A 16,969-nucleotide genomic window follows, 5' to 3' on the forward strand; every position below is an offset into this window, starting at 1 on the left:
TATATGAAGGCTTAGCTGCAAATTGGAAGAAGATCTACAATGAGCTGAAGACTTTGAAGTTGCATTAGTTTTGGTACAGAAGAAGAAGAAAAGAGGAAGAAACAACTGTCCCTTTGGCATCTGAACTTTTGTCATGGTAAGTCTTCGTTAAGCTGAATTCTTTGAGTCTTAATACAGATAATCTTCCTGCAAAATTTCAGTAGGAGCCAGCATAGCGTAGTAGTTTGAGAGTTGGACTATGACTCTGGAGACCAGGGTTCAATTCCCTGCATTGCCATAAAACTCACTGGGTGCCTTTTGGCAAAGTCACATGCTCTCAGCCTCAGGGGAAGGCAATGACAAACCTCCTCTGAACAAATCTTGCCAACAAAACCCTTGAGAGGGTCGCCATAAATTTGGAATGACTTGAAGGCACGCAACAACAACAATACTTCCAAAATAATCTTGACACCTTGACCATCCCTGCCTAAGCAGTTGCTCACCAGAGTAGCTCAGGTCGGCTGAATCATACTGAGAGCTCATAAGGAAGATTTTACTATTTAAATAAGACAAAAGGTTTTTTAAAACCACATATTGCACTACACACCTGTACAGGGATGGGTGTAGTAAACTCCTCTTTACTGCTTGGCAGGTAGATGAACTATGCTTTATCTGAGCTATCTTGAATTGCAGCATCATAGCTGGGGATAGTATGAACTGGGGTAAAATGGCTTCATATGTAACTGTCCCAGAACAATGGATGCAAGCTACAGGAAAAGAGATTCCACCTCAACATTAGGAGGAACTTCCTAACAGTAAGGGCTGTTTGACAGTGGAACACACTCCCTTGGAGTGTGCTAGAGTCTCCTTCCTTGGAGGTCTTTAAACAGAGGCTGGTTGGCCATCTATTGGGGATGCTTTGATGGAGGGTTCCTGCATGGCAGAATGGGGTTGGACTGAATGGCCCTTGCGGTCTCTTCCAACTCTATGATTCTATGATTCTATGTCCTGTCTCTGGCAGCTAAAGTACAAAGGAAAAGGCTTCAAATGAAAGAACAAATAAAATACTAATATGCATGTATTCCCACTGAACACAATAGGTGTTATTTCCAAGTATGAACACACCACATTGCATGTTAAACATTGAACACAGAAGGCTTTTCTTACTTCCTTTTCTTTAAATCTCTGGGGTCCTTCCACACTACAAAAATATAGCACTATGATTCCACTTTAACTTCCTTGGCTGCACTCTGTGAAATCCTGGGGTTTATGTGGCACTAGACCTCTCTGACTGATATTCCTAAACACCCCTCCCTAAACTGCATATCCCAGGATTTCATACGGTGGAACTATGGGAGTTAAAGTGGAATAATAATGCTGCAGTTGTGTAGTGTGAAAGGAGCCCAGGAACCTCTGTGCATGTGTGTATGTGTGTGTTACATCTGGATCCTCAGAAATGGTTGCAATATAGGTGTACAAAGTGGTCACACAACTGGATTACTTAGATATTATAATGATGGGGGATTGGAACGCTGTTATAAAACCAGAGCTAGATAGATCTGGAACCTGTAGGAAGAAAAAAAATCAGGGAAAGTTACCCTCTTCCTTTTTTAACATGATGGATAATCTTAAATTGACAGATGTATGGAGGCATCTTCATGGGGACTCTAGAGATTACACTTTCTTTTCTAGCAGACATGGCTCATTCTCTAGGATAGACTTTTTTTTAGGATCTAAGTCAATCTGTCTCCAAGCTAAGGAGGTGGCCATCTTACCCAAAGTTTTATCAGACCACAATCCCATAACTATGAAACTGAAGAGTAATAAAAGGGAATTCCATTGGTCTTTGAATGAGAAATTATTGCAGAACCCAAAAATAGTAGAGAAAGCGAAGCAAGAACTTAAGTGGTATTTCCAAGAAAATACCAAGGAGGGAATGGATCAATCAATTATTTGGGAGGCCTCTAAAGCGGTAATGAGAGGTTTTTTTATGAAGCAAAATTTTGAATATAGAAAGACTAGAGAAAAACAAATGCGGATAATTATGGAAAATCTAAAGGAGAAGGAAAAAAACATAAGGAAGACCCCAATAACAAAGAAATACAAAATGAGATTAAGCGGTTGCAGAAACAAACGTCCGTGTACCTGACGGAAGAAATAGAAAAAAAAATCAAACAGCTCAAGTTAAAAAACTTTCAATATGGTAACAAACCGGGGAGATGGTTGGCATATAAATTAAGAGAGAAGAAGGAAAGGAAGTTGATAACTAAGATACAAGAAGGGAAAATGACCATTACAAAACAAGATAAGATAAAGAAAGCTTTTAAGGCATTTTATGAAAAGCTATATTACCAGAATAAAGAAGATTTGGGAAAAATAAGAGAATACGTTAGAAGCTCGAAGTTGAGAAAAATAACGGAAGATCAAAAATCTAGTTTAAACCAACCTATAACCTCTGAAGAAATAATGAATGCTATTAATATCAGCAAGACAGGAAGTGCACCTGGTCCTGATGGTTTCCCATCCCTTTATTATAAGACATTTCAACAGGAGTTAATAAAGCCATTACAGGACTTAATGAACAAGCTTTGTGAAGACAACTTTCCCCCTACATGGAAGGAAGCGACAATTTCATTAATTCCTAAAGAAGACAGAGACCCCACTCAGGTTAAAAACTATAGACCCATCTCATTATTGAACAATGATTATAAGATATTTTCTACGATACTGGCTGAAAGATTAAAGAGAATAATTACAACGGTGATACATGAAGACCAGAAGGGTTTTATCCCCAAGAGATACATTAAAGACAACATAAGACACTTGTTGGATTTAATTGAATATCATGAGGTTTTTATTGATAAGAAATTAGCCGCCTTCTTCTTTGATATTGAGAAGGTGTTTGATAATGTATCATGGAATCTCTTATTTTGTGTAATGGAAGAAGTTGGGTTGGGAGAAAAGTTTGTAGGATGGATAAGAGCTATTTACCGAAAGCAACAAGCAAGGATTAATGTAAACGGGAAAAAGACTGATTATGTAAATATTTATAAAGGAACAAGACAGGGTTGCCCCTTATCACCGTTGCTTTTTGTTTTATGTATAGAAGCGTTATTACAAAATCTTAGAAACAATAAGAATATTAAGGGGATACAGCTCAAAGGAACTGAACATAAAACAAGAGATTTCGCTGATGATTTATTGGTAACTATCAGTGATCCAACCCAACAAGCTAAATATCTGATGGAAGAACTTTATAAATATGGGAAAGTCTTGGGCTTAAAAGTTAATAAGGAAAAAAACTGCTATTATAACTAAGAATTTAACAGTACAGGAAATAAAGGAAGTAGAAACAATAACAGGAATTATATCGACTAAAAAAACAAAATATTTGGGTATTAACATTACGAATAAGAATTCGGATCTATTTATTAACAACTATGAAAAGGTATGGCAGACTATTAAGAAAGATTTGGAAAGCTGGGAAAAATTAAATCTATCATTATTAGGTAGAATTGCAGTAGTGAAAATGAACATCCTACCCAAATTTTTGTTTTTATTTCAGATGATCCCAATTATTAAGAAAGATTTACCATTCAGGGAATGGCAAAAAAGGATCTCAAAATTTGTGTGGCAAGGAAAAAGACCGAGGATTAGATTGAAATACCTACAGGATGCTAAAGAAAGAGGGGGACTAGCCTTGCCAAATCTCAAATTATACTATGAAGCAGCTTGTTTAACTTGGATTAAAGAATGGCTCACCTTAGAAGATGAAAACTTATTGAATCTGGAAGATGTCAATCTGAGATTTGGCTGGCATGCCTATTTGTTTTATGACAAAGTAAGGGTTAATACGGACTTTAATAACCATTTTGTAAGGCACTCTCTAATGAGAATATGGAAAAAATACCAAAAATGGATTTGCTCTAAAATCCCTCTTTGGGCATCCACGCAAGAAGCTTTCTTCAGATTGAACCCTAAAAAAATGGGAACCTGGTTAACATACAAAGATTTATTAAAATTAGAGGGTGCCAGTTATAAAATAAAAACTTGTGAAGAGCTCAATGAACAAGGTTACGATGTTACGTGGTTCTTTTATAGGCAATTACGGGAACGCTTCCTAATGGATAATAAGCAACTGGAGATAGGTCCAACAAGCTCAAATCTAGAAAAAGAATTATTATCAGAGAAAAAATATTTATTAGCAAGAATATACAAATGCCTTCTTAGATTTTACACTGAAGATGAATTAATTAAAGAAAATATGATAAGATGGTCCCAAAATTTTGGATTTGAAATCGAGTTAGAGCAATGGGAGTACACGTGGCGGAAAAGGTTGAGTTATACTAGCTCTCAACAGATCAGAGAAAGCTACTATAAAATATATTTTAGATGGTACCTAACCCCGGAAAAAATGAGTAAAATGTTTAAAAATTGTAGTAATATTTGTTGGAAGTGTGAGAAGGAGAGGGGCTCTATTTACCATATGTGGTGGACATGTGGGAAAGCGAAACTCTTTTGGAAAATGATTTTATTTGAAATCCAAAAGATTTTACCGCTATCACTTAAATTCTCACCGGAGATTTTTTTGTTAAATATAATTGACCAATCATGGGGAAAAAAATATGGTAAATTATTATTTTATATGTCATCGGCAGCGCGAATAATCTACACCCGAAAGTGGAAGTTAAAGGAAACACCATCCACAGAAGACTGGATCTTGAAATTAATGGACATGATGGCTATGGACAAACTGTCTAGAGGCATACGGAATGAGCCCTTGAGCGATTATGAGAAAGAATGGTTGGCTATCCGGAATTACCTTCAAAATTTATGGGGGAATAACTGGCTTCCAAACTCATTGTAAATAGATAAGATTATTTTACATCATCTTTCGATATTGGTATTAGAACTCCCTTTAGGTTGGATAATAGAATACAGCTGTTTGATAAAATGTTGAATTTTACGCCCTTATGATCTTTAGGATAATACTTTTAAAAGTTTTTTTTTTTCTGTGTAGTACCATTGGGAAATGAGGTACATAAACTATGTAAGACGCTCATTTGTGATATAGACTTGAGTATGAAATATTAAAGAACAGTAGAAAAAGATCATAGATTGTAGAGCAATATGATAGCTATGGAAGTTGGATGAATGGGTATGTGTAAGAAAGGTTTTAAGTTAGGGTTGTTTAGTAGTTAATATTGTTTAGAAAGTATATGTTGGTCTAAGTTATGTAGTGTCAAATGTTGGATGTAAGGTATATGTGGGATGATTGTTTTTATTATTTTTATTTCTTCTGTTCAAAATCAATAAAAATTAATAATAATAATAAAAAAAGAAATGGTTGCAATATTTAATTCCTCTTCGTCTTATCTGGACAATGGGCAGGAATGAAGAGAGATGAGATCCAACAAAACTGGAAGGTCTGCATGTTGCCTGTGTCTGTAGTGTGCTTTTCTTCAGTATAGTAAGGAGGTTGGTTAGTAGGATTTGCAGGCAATAATGTTATAATAGGAATATTGAACCGCAAGGTTGTCATTTAGCTGCTTTAGACTGTTGCTTATGTTTTTGCAACGAACAGGATAGGAGCAGCTGTTTCTATTCAGAAACATGCCTGCTGAATCCGAGAGCCTGGAAAAGTTACCTTTGGACTGCAGCACCAGATTCCTACTCCCAGCACGACAATGACACACTTGTGGGCGTTCTAAGGTGTATCTGCACTGCAGAAATAATGCCGTTTGGCACCGCTTCAACATCCACGGGTCAGTGCTATGGCATTCTGGGATTTGTAATTTTGTGAAATATTCCCCCTGCACTGTCAGGGTGCTCTGGTGCTACAGCAAACTACAACTCCCAGGATTCCACAGGATGGTGTTACAGCATCAGGGTGACCAGATGTCCTAAATGGAAAGAAGAACAAGTCATCACAAAATGTAAGACATTCAAGGGGAGGGGGGGATGTAAAAAAATACAATTAAAAACATACAAAAAACAGTACATTAAAACAGAATGAAATGATTACACTATTAAAACATTCAAAGAACTAAATAAAACAAGCAACGTTGCTGATTCTTATTCTGCTTATTTATTTCCCACCTTTCTCCCAAAATTGGAACTCAGGGCGGCTTACAATATATTTTTTTAAAAACCGATTACAATTAAAAACATACCAAAAACAGTACATTAAAACAGAATTAAATAACTACAATTATTAAAACAAATTGCATGTAAAAATATGAAATGCAGTTTAAATAGATTTTTTTTTTAAATGTTCAAAACACATTAAAACTTTCTCCCTGAATTGGAACTACCTGCTCTGAAGCAAGCAAGATCCAGGGTTGCACTTTGGAGTTGTGTTGTTTAGGGCGGAGGGGATCAGGATTGCAATTCCCAGCATGCTTGACCCTGGGGCTAAAGGTTGATTGCATAAAGGGAAGGCAGCCAGGTTTCATTTTTATACAGAGTGGAATAGAAAAGAAGGGAAAGGTGAGGCAAGGGAAGCCAAGAGGGAGGCTGAGGAAGAAAGCCATCCTCCCTCTGTGCTCCTTCTGCCTCCGCCTTTCCTGCTCTGGCTACATAAAGGCCTTCCTTGGCCAAGGGCTCTTCAGGACAGTGCCACGTCTCCAGCTGGCCCTCAGGAGAAGAGAGGGAGGCAGAGGCCCTGGGCCAGCCCCTGCTCAGTAAGTACAGCAATTTGTACCCAGAGGGAAGGCAGACTGACCCAGAGAAAATCAAGGCATAAGGAAACATTGGCCAACTATTCCCCTATGTTTCCCTATGGGCAAGCGTTTTCCAATGTTTCCCTATGGGCAAATATTCTCCTCTGATTCTCTATAGCAGTGATGGTGAACCTTTTAGAGGCCGAGTGCCCAAACTGCAACCCAAAACCCACTTATTGATTGCAAAATGTCATGTCCCTCTGACTTTCTAGTAACAAACTCTGGCAAACTCTGTGCTGGGACGATGGCACATGTGCTCACAGAGAGGGCTCTGAGTGCCACCTCTGGCACACGTGCCATAGGTTTGCCATCACAGCTCTATAGGCACGTATTCCCCTATGTTTCCCTATGGGCAAATATTCTTCTGTGATTCCCTATGGGAAAGTATTCACTGTTTCTCAGTGGTCAAGTATTCCCCTATGTTTCCCTGTGGGCAAGTATTCTGCAGTGATTTTCTATGGGCACATATTCCTCTATTTTTCCTTACGGGCAAGTATTCTGTGATGCTCTATATGGGCAAGTATTCAGAGTTTCCCTATGTAAGTATTCTCCTGGGATTCTCTATGGGGAGGTATGGCTTCCCTACTTGCTCATAGAGAATCAGAGGAAAATTCTTGTACGTAGGAAATGTTGCGGGATACTTGCCCATAGGGAAACACTGGGCAAGTATTCCCCTATGTTTCCCTATGGGCACGTATTCTCCTGTGATTCTCTATGGGAAGATATCCCCTTACGTTTCCATATGGACAGGTATCTCATTATGTTTCCTTATGGGCATGTATTCCCTTATGTTTCCCTGTGGGCAAGTATTCTCCAGCGATTCCCTGTGGAGAAGTATTTTCCAATATTTCCCTATGGGCAGGTGTTCATCTATGTTTCCCTATGGGTAAGTATTCCCCTATGTTTCTCTATGGGGAAGTATGGTTTCCCTACTTGCTCAAAGCTACTGTTATGAGAGGTCTGATTAGTCCCAGCCCCATGAAGTTTTGGGGCCTCAGGGTCCCCCACGGTCAAAAATCATTCCTCCCCATGACCTCTATGGGCTATTTTTTAAAAAAATAGGAAGCAACGAGGGCCTCTCCTGGGCCTAAACTGCTATTCATTGAAGAAATTGGAGGAGGGATCTTCAAACACTGATATCTATCTGTCTATCTAGATCCAGTTCTAGTTCTTTCTTTATTACCTGTTGAATGCTACATTTGGATTGTCTTGTCATACTGCAGACTAGTCTTGTTATACTTCTTGAATAACAGAGCCATGTGTAACATGAAGATGGTCCTTGACCCTCTAAACTAGACCAATGCACATGAAAGGGTCTGGTTGGCACCTGTAATTGAAATGGGAAAGGGCACTATCTTCTCCTTTGCCACATTTTTAGTGTACTATTTATCATGTTGAACATTGTCTTTATACCCTACAGATATTCCACATTTTCCTCATCATGCTGCTCTTTGCTGGGGGCAACTCCTTATCATTGGAGGAGGAACAGATTTTTCAGTACATTGATGACCATCAAGATGAATTTATTCAGGTATGAATAATACAGACTGTAAATTTGGCTAGCAACTCCTCTCTGTGCTGCTTGAACTACAGTTCAGACAGCCAAAGTATCAGCATTTCATCCTGACTGTCTAATCCTTTTGGAAGCATTTCATACACTCCCTGTTAGACCAAAACAAGGCAGAGATATGAATGAAGGAACAGAACTACCCCATTACTTTTAGCATGATACTCAGCAATACGTTAATGAAGCTGGCATTATTCATTGTGCTGATGGGCATTCCTGAAAAATCAGTCAGAAGGTATCTCACAATAGAGAGGAATGCAATTACCCCATCTAAACAAAGCTTCAAGAAGAGAAGATTATGTGGGTGGACATTCTTATTGTTGCTCTAATTCTTCCATGATTCCTTTTAAAATAGTAGATTTCATGGTGACAGATCCCTTAGAAATAATTCGATGGAAGTAAGATTAACAAAGATAGATCAGTCATGCAAAGTCTTCCTGACTGCTATAATTTTTAATGAGTCTTCCAGGCTCCAGGAAACTTTAATGTGTTTCTAAGCACTGGTGTAGCATAAGGAGCACTATGAATCAGAAAGACACTTCTTTAGATAATGTCTTTAGCCATGACCCTTAGCCATGCCTTGATCCTGCTAGGCCTTTTATCTTCAGATAGTGTTGGACTACGACTCTGGAGATCAGGGTTCAGATCCCCACTTGGCCATGGAAACCCACTGGGTGACAGTGGGCAAATCATACTCTCTCAGCCTCAGAGGAAAGCAAATCCGCTCTGAACAAAACTTGCCAAGAAAACCGGGTGATAGAGCATTGCCATAAGTAGGGAATGACTTGAAGGCACTCAACATCAAGAAAGTGGTTGTCCCCAAGGACAGTTTGGGCTATAGTCCTATACAGTTGGCTCTCAGTGGTTACTAGTGGCATCCATGGGACAGTGAGCTTAATCTAAAAATTTTAAAAAAATCAATTTAAAATTTAAAGTTGCTGCCTGTGGTGCTGATATTTTCCTATTATGTTCAACATCTTGGATAGGTTCTTTAAAGTTCAGACTACTTTGGAATGGATTAACCGCCCCAATGACATGCCCACTGATAACGGCTGAAACTGTGGCCCGGACAGAGCACTGTCATTGTGTGTCTTTGCACCACAGCCCAAAGCCTGATATAATTATTTGATTTTAAGATTCCAAGCAAAATGTCAACACAGGCATTAAAATCTGAATGAAGTGTCCTGACTGCAATGAATTTTATCATGACTTTTTGTGCAGATCCTTGCAGAATGGGTGGCTGTGGAGAGTGATTCCATACAACCACAACTAAGAGCAGAAGTAACTCAAATGGTGAAGATAGCTGCAGCCAATCTCCAAGACTTAGGAGCAAATGTAATGCTCCATGATATTGGCATTCAACAGGTATCCAGTTATTATTGAACCTGAATTGCATATAAAGAGCCCATTGTGCAAAAAGGAGAAACTTCTGCCATCATGTAAGGGTAAGCTGATTCCTCTCCAGCTCCAGATTCCTGTGGTGCATTGCATACCATTTTGGATAACCACCGTAATTTAGAGACAGGAGGCATTAATGTGAAGATTAAAACAGGTGCGAAAGTCTCCAAACATAAGTGGACCAATGTAGTTTACAATTCAGAGTTGTGGCATGATTGAGATTTGTTGGCTCAGACAATTAGTACGAGCATGTACTGGCAGTATCCACAGAATCTGTATCCACATATTTTGCATACAAGGATTCAACCATCCATAGTATTAAAATATCACCTCGCCCCAAAAAAGCCAAAAAGCAGATCTTGAGTGTGCCATTTTATATAAGAGATACCATTTTACTACACCATTGTATATAATGGGACATCCCATTGTATATAATGGGAGCATCTTTGGATTTTGATATCCACAGAAGTCGTGGAATCAAAGTCCAGTGAATACCAAGGACCCACTGTAAGTACCAAGTACACTGTAAGTAATTAAGAGTGAGTGGGTCATGTCATATGGTGGGCTTCCTTAGCAGCAGTGACCAGTAGCAGCACTGTGGTCAATACCAAGTGGCTTGGAACTGACATTTCAAATATGATTTTAAAGCACTGTGGAAAATCTAAAACGGTAGGTCAAAGCCACTGGGGTTATGGAGTGTCTGTGTGTCTCAAAGCATGTATCAGCACAGAAATCCATTTGGCCTAGGTGCTGGGGCTGCAGCAATTGCTCAATAGAATTTCTTTCACTACCAAATTGGGATCAGTGAAATAAAATTTGGGTTTCTATCTAGGTCTGTAAAAGCTGGAGAATGTAGAGTAATACAGTGGACCCTTGATTTGCATGGGAAATCCATTCTGATCCCATCTGCGTAAAAGAAATATCGTGGGACCTCAAGTCCCATTGTTTTAAATGGCAGTATGCTCCTGCGCACTGTGCCATGCTATGTGCATGCCATTCATTTAATGGGCTCGCAGTCTGCGAGACATCAAGTCCATGTATGGCGTGGGCATGATATAATTCACTGGAACCCAAAATGACATTTTCTAAAAGGAAATGGTCATTGTTTGAAAAAGCACCTTAAAATGTGAAAGAACTGCTAATTGAAATTTACCTAAGATTTCCGGTTTTGATTTGCCATTGTTTTACTGTCTCTTGACAGCTATCTGGTGGTCAGAATATTTCACTACCTCCTGTTATTCTAGCAAAGCTTGGAGAAGATCCACTAAAACCCACTGTGTGTTTTTATGGTCATGTGGATGTGATGCCTGCCAAAACTCAAGACGGATGGAAAACCTCTCCCTATAATTTGACAGAAATTGATGGTATGGGTACCACAATTGCTTTTAACACTACTTTTCACACTCACACACACACACACAAACATTGCATGGGTGAAAAGCCTGGTTTTATTGAGGGGGGGTTGGTTTAGATTATTTTTAAGTTTTATATGTTTTAAATTTTTTATGTTTAAATTTTTTAACTTTTTACTGTTTTAATTAGGCTATTTGAAGAGTTTTTAAAAACACATGCCACTTCTTTGGTGCAGCGCTTACATGTGCTGCACCAAAGAAATGCAGAAAAGCTACCACCACTGCCGCAACAGCGTGCTTTTGCTGCTCTAAAAAGGAGTAGCATTTTTCTGGTTCTTTTTGGCATGACAAAACGCAGGATCAGGCCTGCAGCATGCATTTGCCACAGGCCTGGTCTGGTGCTGAAAGGGACAGTGGCAGGCCACCGCTTTGGGGCCATCTGTTTTGCCCCTTAGATAGGTCTCCCATATTTCAGAGAATGGTACAGTACTAAATGAGTGTGCTTGCCTAAAACCAACTGCACTAGTAACTTTGTGGTAGGTGCAAGCATTGACTTAGGGACTTCCTGAGTCATAGCTTAGTATCTTGGATACTGCATGGTGGACCCTTAATATCCACTGAGGTTTGGTTCCAAGCCTGCCCCCCTGGACACCAAAATCTGTGGATGCTCAAGTCCCATTATATACAATGGCTCAGGAAAATAGCAAAATCAGTGTTTGCTTTTTGGAATTTATATAGTTTTGGAATATTCTCAAGCCATGGATAGTTGAATCTGTGGGAGAAGAATCCTTGGATATGAAGGGCCAACTGTACTACACTAGCTTTGATCTATTGTTAGCACCATCAGATGTTTCAGCACATTATCAGATTCCTTTCTGTTAAGGAGACCTTTTTGGACGTGGAGCAACAGATGACAAAGGACCTGTCCTAGCCTGGATAAATGCAGTGAACACCTTTAAAGCACTGAACATAGTAAGTTAAAATGGCCACTAAAGACTTATCCTGAATGACATAATCTCTTCCTTTTTCAAAAAGCAGTCATGTGGGGGCATTTGGATTGGGGCTGTTACAGCGGGAATCAGTAATTAGTAAACTTACAATGACGGAGACAACAGCCAGAAGTTCAGTAGCTCAGATATGCTGTTTATTTGCTATAGCAAAGAGACTGACCCTTTGAATCACTTCAAGAAGAGCCAGCCTCGAAGGTAGGCTGGTGGCTCTCCTTTATGCACAGAAACCACAGAAACCACAAGCTGTCACAAGTGTTCAGTTTGACCAGACAATTACACCATGTCTCATTCTTAGTTTCTGCAACTTAAGCTAGCAACCTAAGCAAGTCTATATTTGCAATCCTTAGTGTAGCATCAGCAAGCTAGCAAGTTAACAAGTAGCCCCCTCCCCTATATATTTCCCGTTAGTCTAACCGCAGGACAGAAAGTTCCCGTACAGCAAATGTCCAGTATACTACCTATGCAATTTTGGTTATCCCTTGTCACACATCTCTTACAGTTAGGTTTGGCAATTTCTTGTCACATAGCAACTTTGAATTGTCAATGGCTTCTAGTTATCATTTATTACCTTTAGCCCTTAATTTAGCCTCCTTTTTACCCTATCAGGGCCACAAGATGGGGAAAGAGTAGCACTACATTGCATAGGGGAGATTAATGATGGCTTCCCAGTTGTTGTCAGACTGTCACTCCCATCAACAATTGACAGCATAGCTGTTGGTGAGAGATCATGAGTAGCAGCCCCAATTATCCACACAGCCACTATCCCTTGCTCTTGCCCTGTACTATGTCCTTAATCTAAATTACTACCACAGGGCTGCTGGTAGGGTTAAAGGTAAAGGTTTCCCTTTGACAATGGTCAAGTCATGTCCGACTGTAGGGGACAGTGCTTGTCTCAGTTACTAAGTCAAAGGAGCCATGTGGCCAGCATGATTGCATGCCATGCATGCCACGCTGTTATCTTCCTATTTATCTACTTGCACTTTTACATGCTTTCGAACTACATGTAAACTCCATCATGTGGCACTTGGGTCTTGAACTGCATCTGTTGACTTTGTGATCATCAGAGATGGAATCTTAACTGCTCAGCAACTGCATCCCTTTTGGTAGTCATAGGACTATTCGTAGTCAAAGCCAAAAAACAAAACAAAAGATGGACCTTGTTCTGATCCCCACTGAATGGCCTACAGCTGTTCTTGTAAAAAAAATTAAACTGACAGTTGTAATCATAGACCGCCAATAAAACACGTACAGTCGTCCCTCCTGAGTCTACGACCTCACCCATTCGCAATGACAAGCAGGGAGGGACAAAATGGTCCGAGCGCAGGAGCACGTTGTCATTGAAATCAATGGCAACTTGAATATCGGTGGGTCCGGAACGGATCCCCCACAAATTGGGAGGGACAACTGTAATTTGGCTCTCCAAAATGTAAAGAGAGCTCCCTACAACTTGGTGCTTTGTTTTAGGATGCAGAAGGTGCAAAGCAATGTAGCCTTGAGTCCTCTGCTGGGAGAAAGGGGGAATGTAAATAAAATGTGGAATATTTTTGTCACATCCAAGAGACTTTAAAAAAAAAGATTTTAAAGGAAAAGGATTTTTTTAAAAAAAAGGGGGGGGGGCTAAAATATCTCCTATATCCACTAGAGAACATTTGATAGCACAATGTATCATTTTATTTTGTGCGGAAGGGGTACAACCCCAGAGGGCTAATGCCATAGCCTCCGACAGTGATTTGCACTGGAGCAGAATGACCTGACTCCATCAAAGGTGTTTCCTTCCTTAGGTTTCTCATCTACGATGGGGCATTTCTTTGAATCTGCAGCAGTATGCAAACATTTTTGCTCCATAGAGCTCTTCGTGAACATATGAATCATAGATTACTTTCTACTCAATTCTAATCTTAGATTGTTTGTGTATTAGGACTTATCTGGACACTGAACTAGACTTTCTGGAACTAGCATTTTACTATAAGTACCATTTAAAGGTGACGTAAGGATTCATTTCCCCCCTAGGATATACCAGTAAACATCAAATTTCTTATTGAAGGCATGGAAGAAGCAGGGTCTCTTGGCCTAGAACAACTTGTTGAAAAAGAAAAGGATTGTTTTTTCTCCAACGTTGACTATATTGTGATTTCGGATAATATTTGGCTCAGCACAACAAAGCCAGCTCTTACTTATGGAACTCGGGGAAATGCCTGCTTCTCTGTGCAGGTAAAAGACTAAAACTTGAGTATATGTATTATGAGCATCATTTTGGGGAGTTGTATACATGACTGTTAGTTTTTATCATCTGTAGGGTATTCCTTATTCTCCCTCTGTTATATGAAGACACACATCCCTTAAATGATTTTTGTAATACCCTGATTGTCACCTCTAAACTCATAGCCACTATTTGTTTAACTATCAGGTCTTAGGCATTTATTTATCATATATGTTTTCCACTCCCTATTCAAGCATAGTGTTCAAGCATAATGTTACCTCATTATTGTCCCACAAGAATCCTCTGAAATAGATTACAATTAAAAAGAGAAGTTTTCCTGCTCCCCTCCCTTTTCTTTCTTTCTTTCTTTCTTTCTTTCTTTCTTTCTTTCTTTCGGGTTCTCTACACTGTAGAAATAAAGCAGTCTGACACTACTTTAACTGTCATGGATCCATCCTGTGGAATCCTGGCGGCGGCCAGTTTCCCTCCGGAAGGACGCCGCAGCCGCCAGACCACCTGGTGTCCCTCCAAAGTAAAAAGAACCCGGAAGAACCAGGTCACCAATGGTGCACTCATGATGTAACAGACGCGCAGCGATGTGCAGATGCTGCACGTACCTTACATCAAGATGGTGATGCTTGTGTGGATGGGACACCACCATCAGGGCGCTGCCATTACATTCTAGGGTTCCTGACTATGCGGTTGCTAAGCAGTCCAGAACCCTAGTATCGCTGCCGCCGCGCCCCTTTCAGCCCATCTGTCTTTGGCCATAATACCTGAATAATTCATGCAAAGTCAACAATGCAAAAAAAAAAAAAGTAATTGAAATATAACAATTGAATGCAAAGGAAAGTCTGCAAATTCAAATTATTTTGAATATTTCTCCCAGTCTGGCACACAAATAGGTGCAGACTATTTCAGAAACTGCATCTCCCCATACGAAGGATGCCAGAGCCTTAAGATCTTCAGGGAAAGGCTCTCTCGGTCCCACCACCATCCCAGACTGCCTTGCTGAGGATACAGGAGAGAGCCTTCTTGGCGGTGGCTCCCAACCTCTGGAACTCGCTTCCACAGGAGGCTAGATTGGCCCCTTCCCTGCTTGCCTTTCACCCTTTTTAAAAATACCTTTTTATTTAAGCACACTTTTTAAAATAATAATCATGACAGGGTGGCTTTATAGGAGGAAGGCTATTTTAGTTATGTTTTAACCTTTTCTGTGTTTTATGCTAATTTTATACTGTTTTAATTAGGTGATTTTAATTGTTTTAAAATTCTTATCCTAAAGTTTAGAAAATGTTTTTATTTTGTGAGACGCCTTGGTCCCTTTCTGGGAGAAGGGCAGCATAAAAATGAAACAAACAAACCACTCTGGTCACAGCTAAAGAAATGATAATTATATGTTGAACATTATGTTGTCTTTTTTCCAAATAGGTGGAAGGTGGTGAAAAAGATCTTCATTCTGGAAGTGTAGGTGGCATTGTCCAAGAACCCATGTCTGATCTGATAGCCCTACTTGGTAAAAACAAAAACAAAACCCTTGCTTTTATTTGTCTAGAAAGATGGAGTGTGAGGTGGTGATTATGGTATTGTTAAGCATTTTTTAGTTTTGGGTTTTTTTTAAAAAAAAATCAGGACTTTCTGCAGAGGAACATGGATATGTGTGAGAGAGAGACAGACAGAAACACCCTAAGAAAAGATGAATAAAGCAAGATTATTGCTCAGACTGATGACACTATAAAATTTTAGTCAAAACGCTTAGAAGAGCAAAAACACAGCAGTAAAGGATGTGGACGCTGCGCCCTAAATCCGCCCACAGGCCAGCACAAAGCCTAAATGACCCAAAGTGTCCTCCCTTCCTATCTCCCTATCCTGACCCCTCTGTGATGTAAACTGATCCACCTATGGATGTTTTCTCATCGCATCTCTTCCCACCAGCTAGTGGGTGACACCTAGACGGGTCCTTCCACCCGGTGGCATCCCTGCGCATGCCAGGAACGCATGCAGCCCCCAAAGCCCCACCCCAGATGCTCCACCCCCAAACCCCCATCCCCAGGAAGCCACACACACAAACCTGCACTCGATGCAGGAATGCCACTGCTTCCAGTTTTCTCTCAGCTCTTCTCTGGAATGAAGCTAGATTAGACCCGCACCCTGAGTAATCTTCCCATTTTAGAATGGAATTCCTGTAATAAAGCCTTTAGTGTGCTTTTCTAAGCTATTGGTGTCTTTGCTCCCCAGTCAGGGCCTCTAATTGCTGCTGGCACTCTCCATTAAAACAACTCTTTAATATTGTCAAACAGGGGACACAGTATTAAAATCACTACCTGTTTTCAGAGTTGTCTTCCATTAGCAGCAGATACTCAGTGGAAGCAGTGATATTATCTTAGCTACTCCCCTGTCTTGAAGGGCAGAGTTGTGTGTGCCATACAGCCTGTCCTACACCCTCTAAACAGGCTTCCTACCCTCAGGTATTGTAGAGGACTAAACCAGTGTGGTATAGCAAGTTGAGCATTAGACTACAATAATGGAGACCAGTGTTTGAATGGCCACACAATCATGGAGACCTTGAGCATATCACTCTCAGCCTCAGAGGATGGCAATAGCAAACCCCATCTGAAAAAACTTGCCAAGATGATAGGGTCTGCTTAGGGTCAGCATAAGTCGAAAATAACAACAACAACAACAACAACCCATTGCCCCCATTGATTTAGCTAGTCATAGCTGGCTTCTGTACATGGAAA

At 40.0% G+C, this 16,969-nt stretch overlaps 1 protein-coding gene and 1 long non-coding RNA gene across 3 annotated transcripts in view; one reads left to right on the forward strand and one right to left on the reverse strand.

Moving 5' to 3' along the window:
- LOC149317139 (uncharacterized) overlaps positions 1-8,167 on the reverse strand; it is a 28,403-nt gene extending 20,236 nt beyond the window's left edge. The window contains exons 1-2 of one of the 2 annotated variants that reach the window (XR_016280585.1): positions 7,885-8,167; positions 5,627-5,882 (exon numbers count right to left, since the gene is read on the reverse strand). This is a non-coding gene — a long non-coding RNA (uncharacterized LOC149317139). Of the gene's footprint in view, positions 1-5,626; positions 5,970-7,884 lie in introns of those variants that run through there. The other variant, XR_016280584.1, reaches the window with a different exon arrangement.
- The window catches only part of LOC149317141 (beta-Ala-His dipeptidase-like), a 23,259-nt gene continuing 6,290 nt past the window's right edge, over positions 1-16,969 (forward strand). Inside the window, exons 1-7 of the mRNA XM_089516931.1 lie at positions 1-136; positions 8,122-8,232; positions 9,490-9,633; positions 10,868-11,030; positions 11,902-11,990; positions 14,039-14,239; positions 15,660-15,744. Coding sequence (XP_089373057.1) covers positions 134-136; positions 8,122-8,232; positions 9,490-9,633; positions 10,868-11,030; positions 11,902-11,990; positions 14,039-14,239; positions 15,660-15,744 — 796 coding nt within the window. The 5' untranslated portion in view covers positions 1-133. The remainder of the gene's footprint in view (positions 137-8,121; positions 8,233-9,489; positions 9,634-10,867; positions 11,031-11,901; positions 11,991-14,038; positions 14,240-15,659; positions 15,745-16,969) is intronic.

Source organism: Sceloporus occidentalis, unplaced genomic scaffold (assembly GCF_023333645.1).
Source record: "Sceloporus occidentalis isolate IW3139 unplaced genomic scaffold, rSceOcc1.0.p SCAF_3, whole genome shotgun sequence".
In the NCBI taxonomy this organism is placed as follows: domain Eukaryota; kingdom Metazoa; phylum Chordata; class Lepidosauria; order Squamata; family Phrynosomatidae; genus Sceloporus; species Sceloporus occidentalis.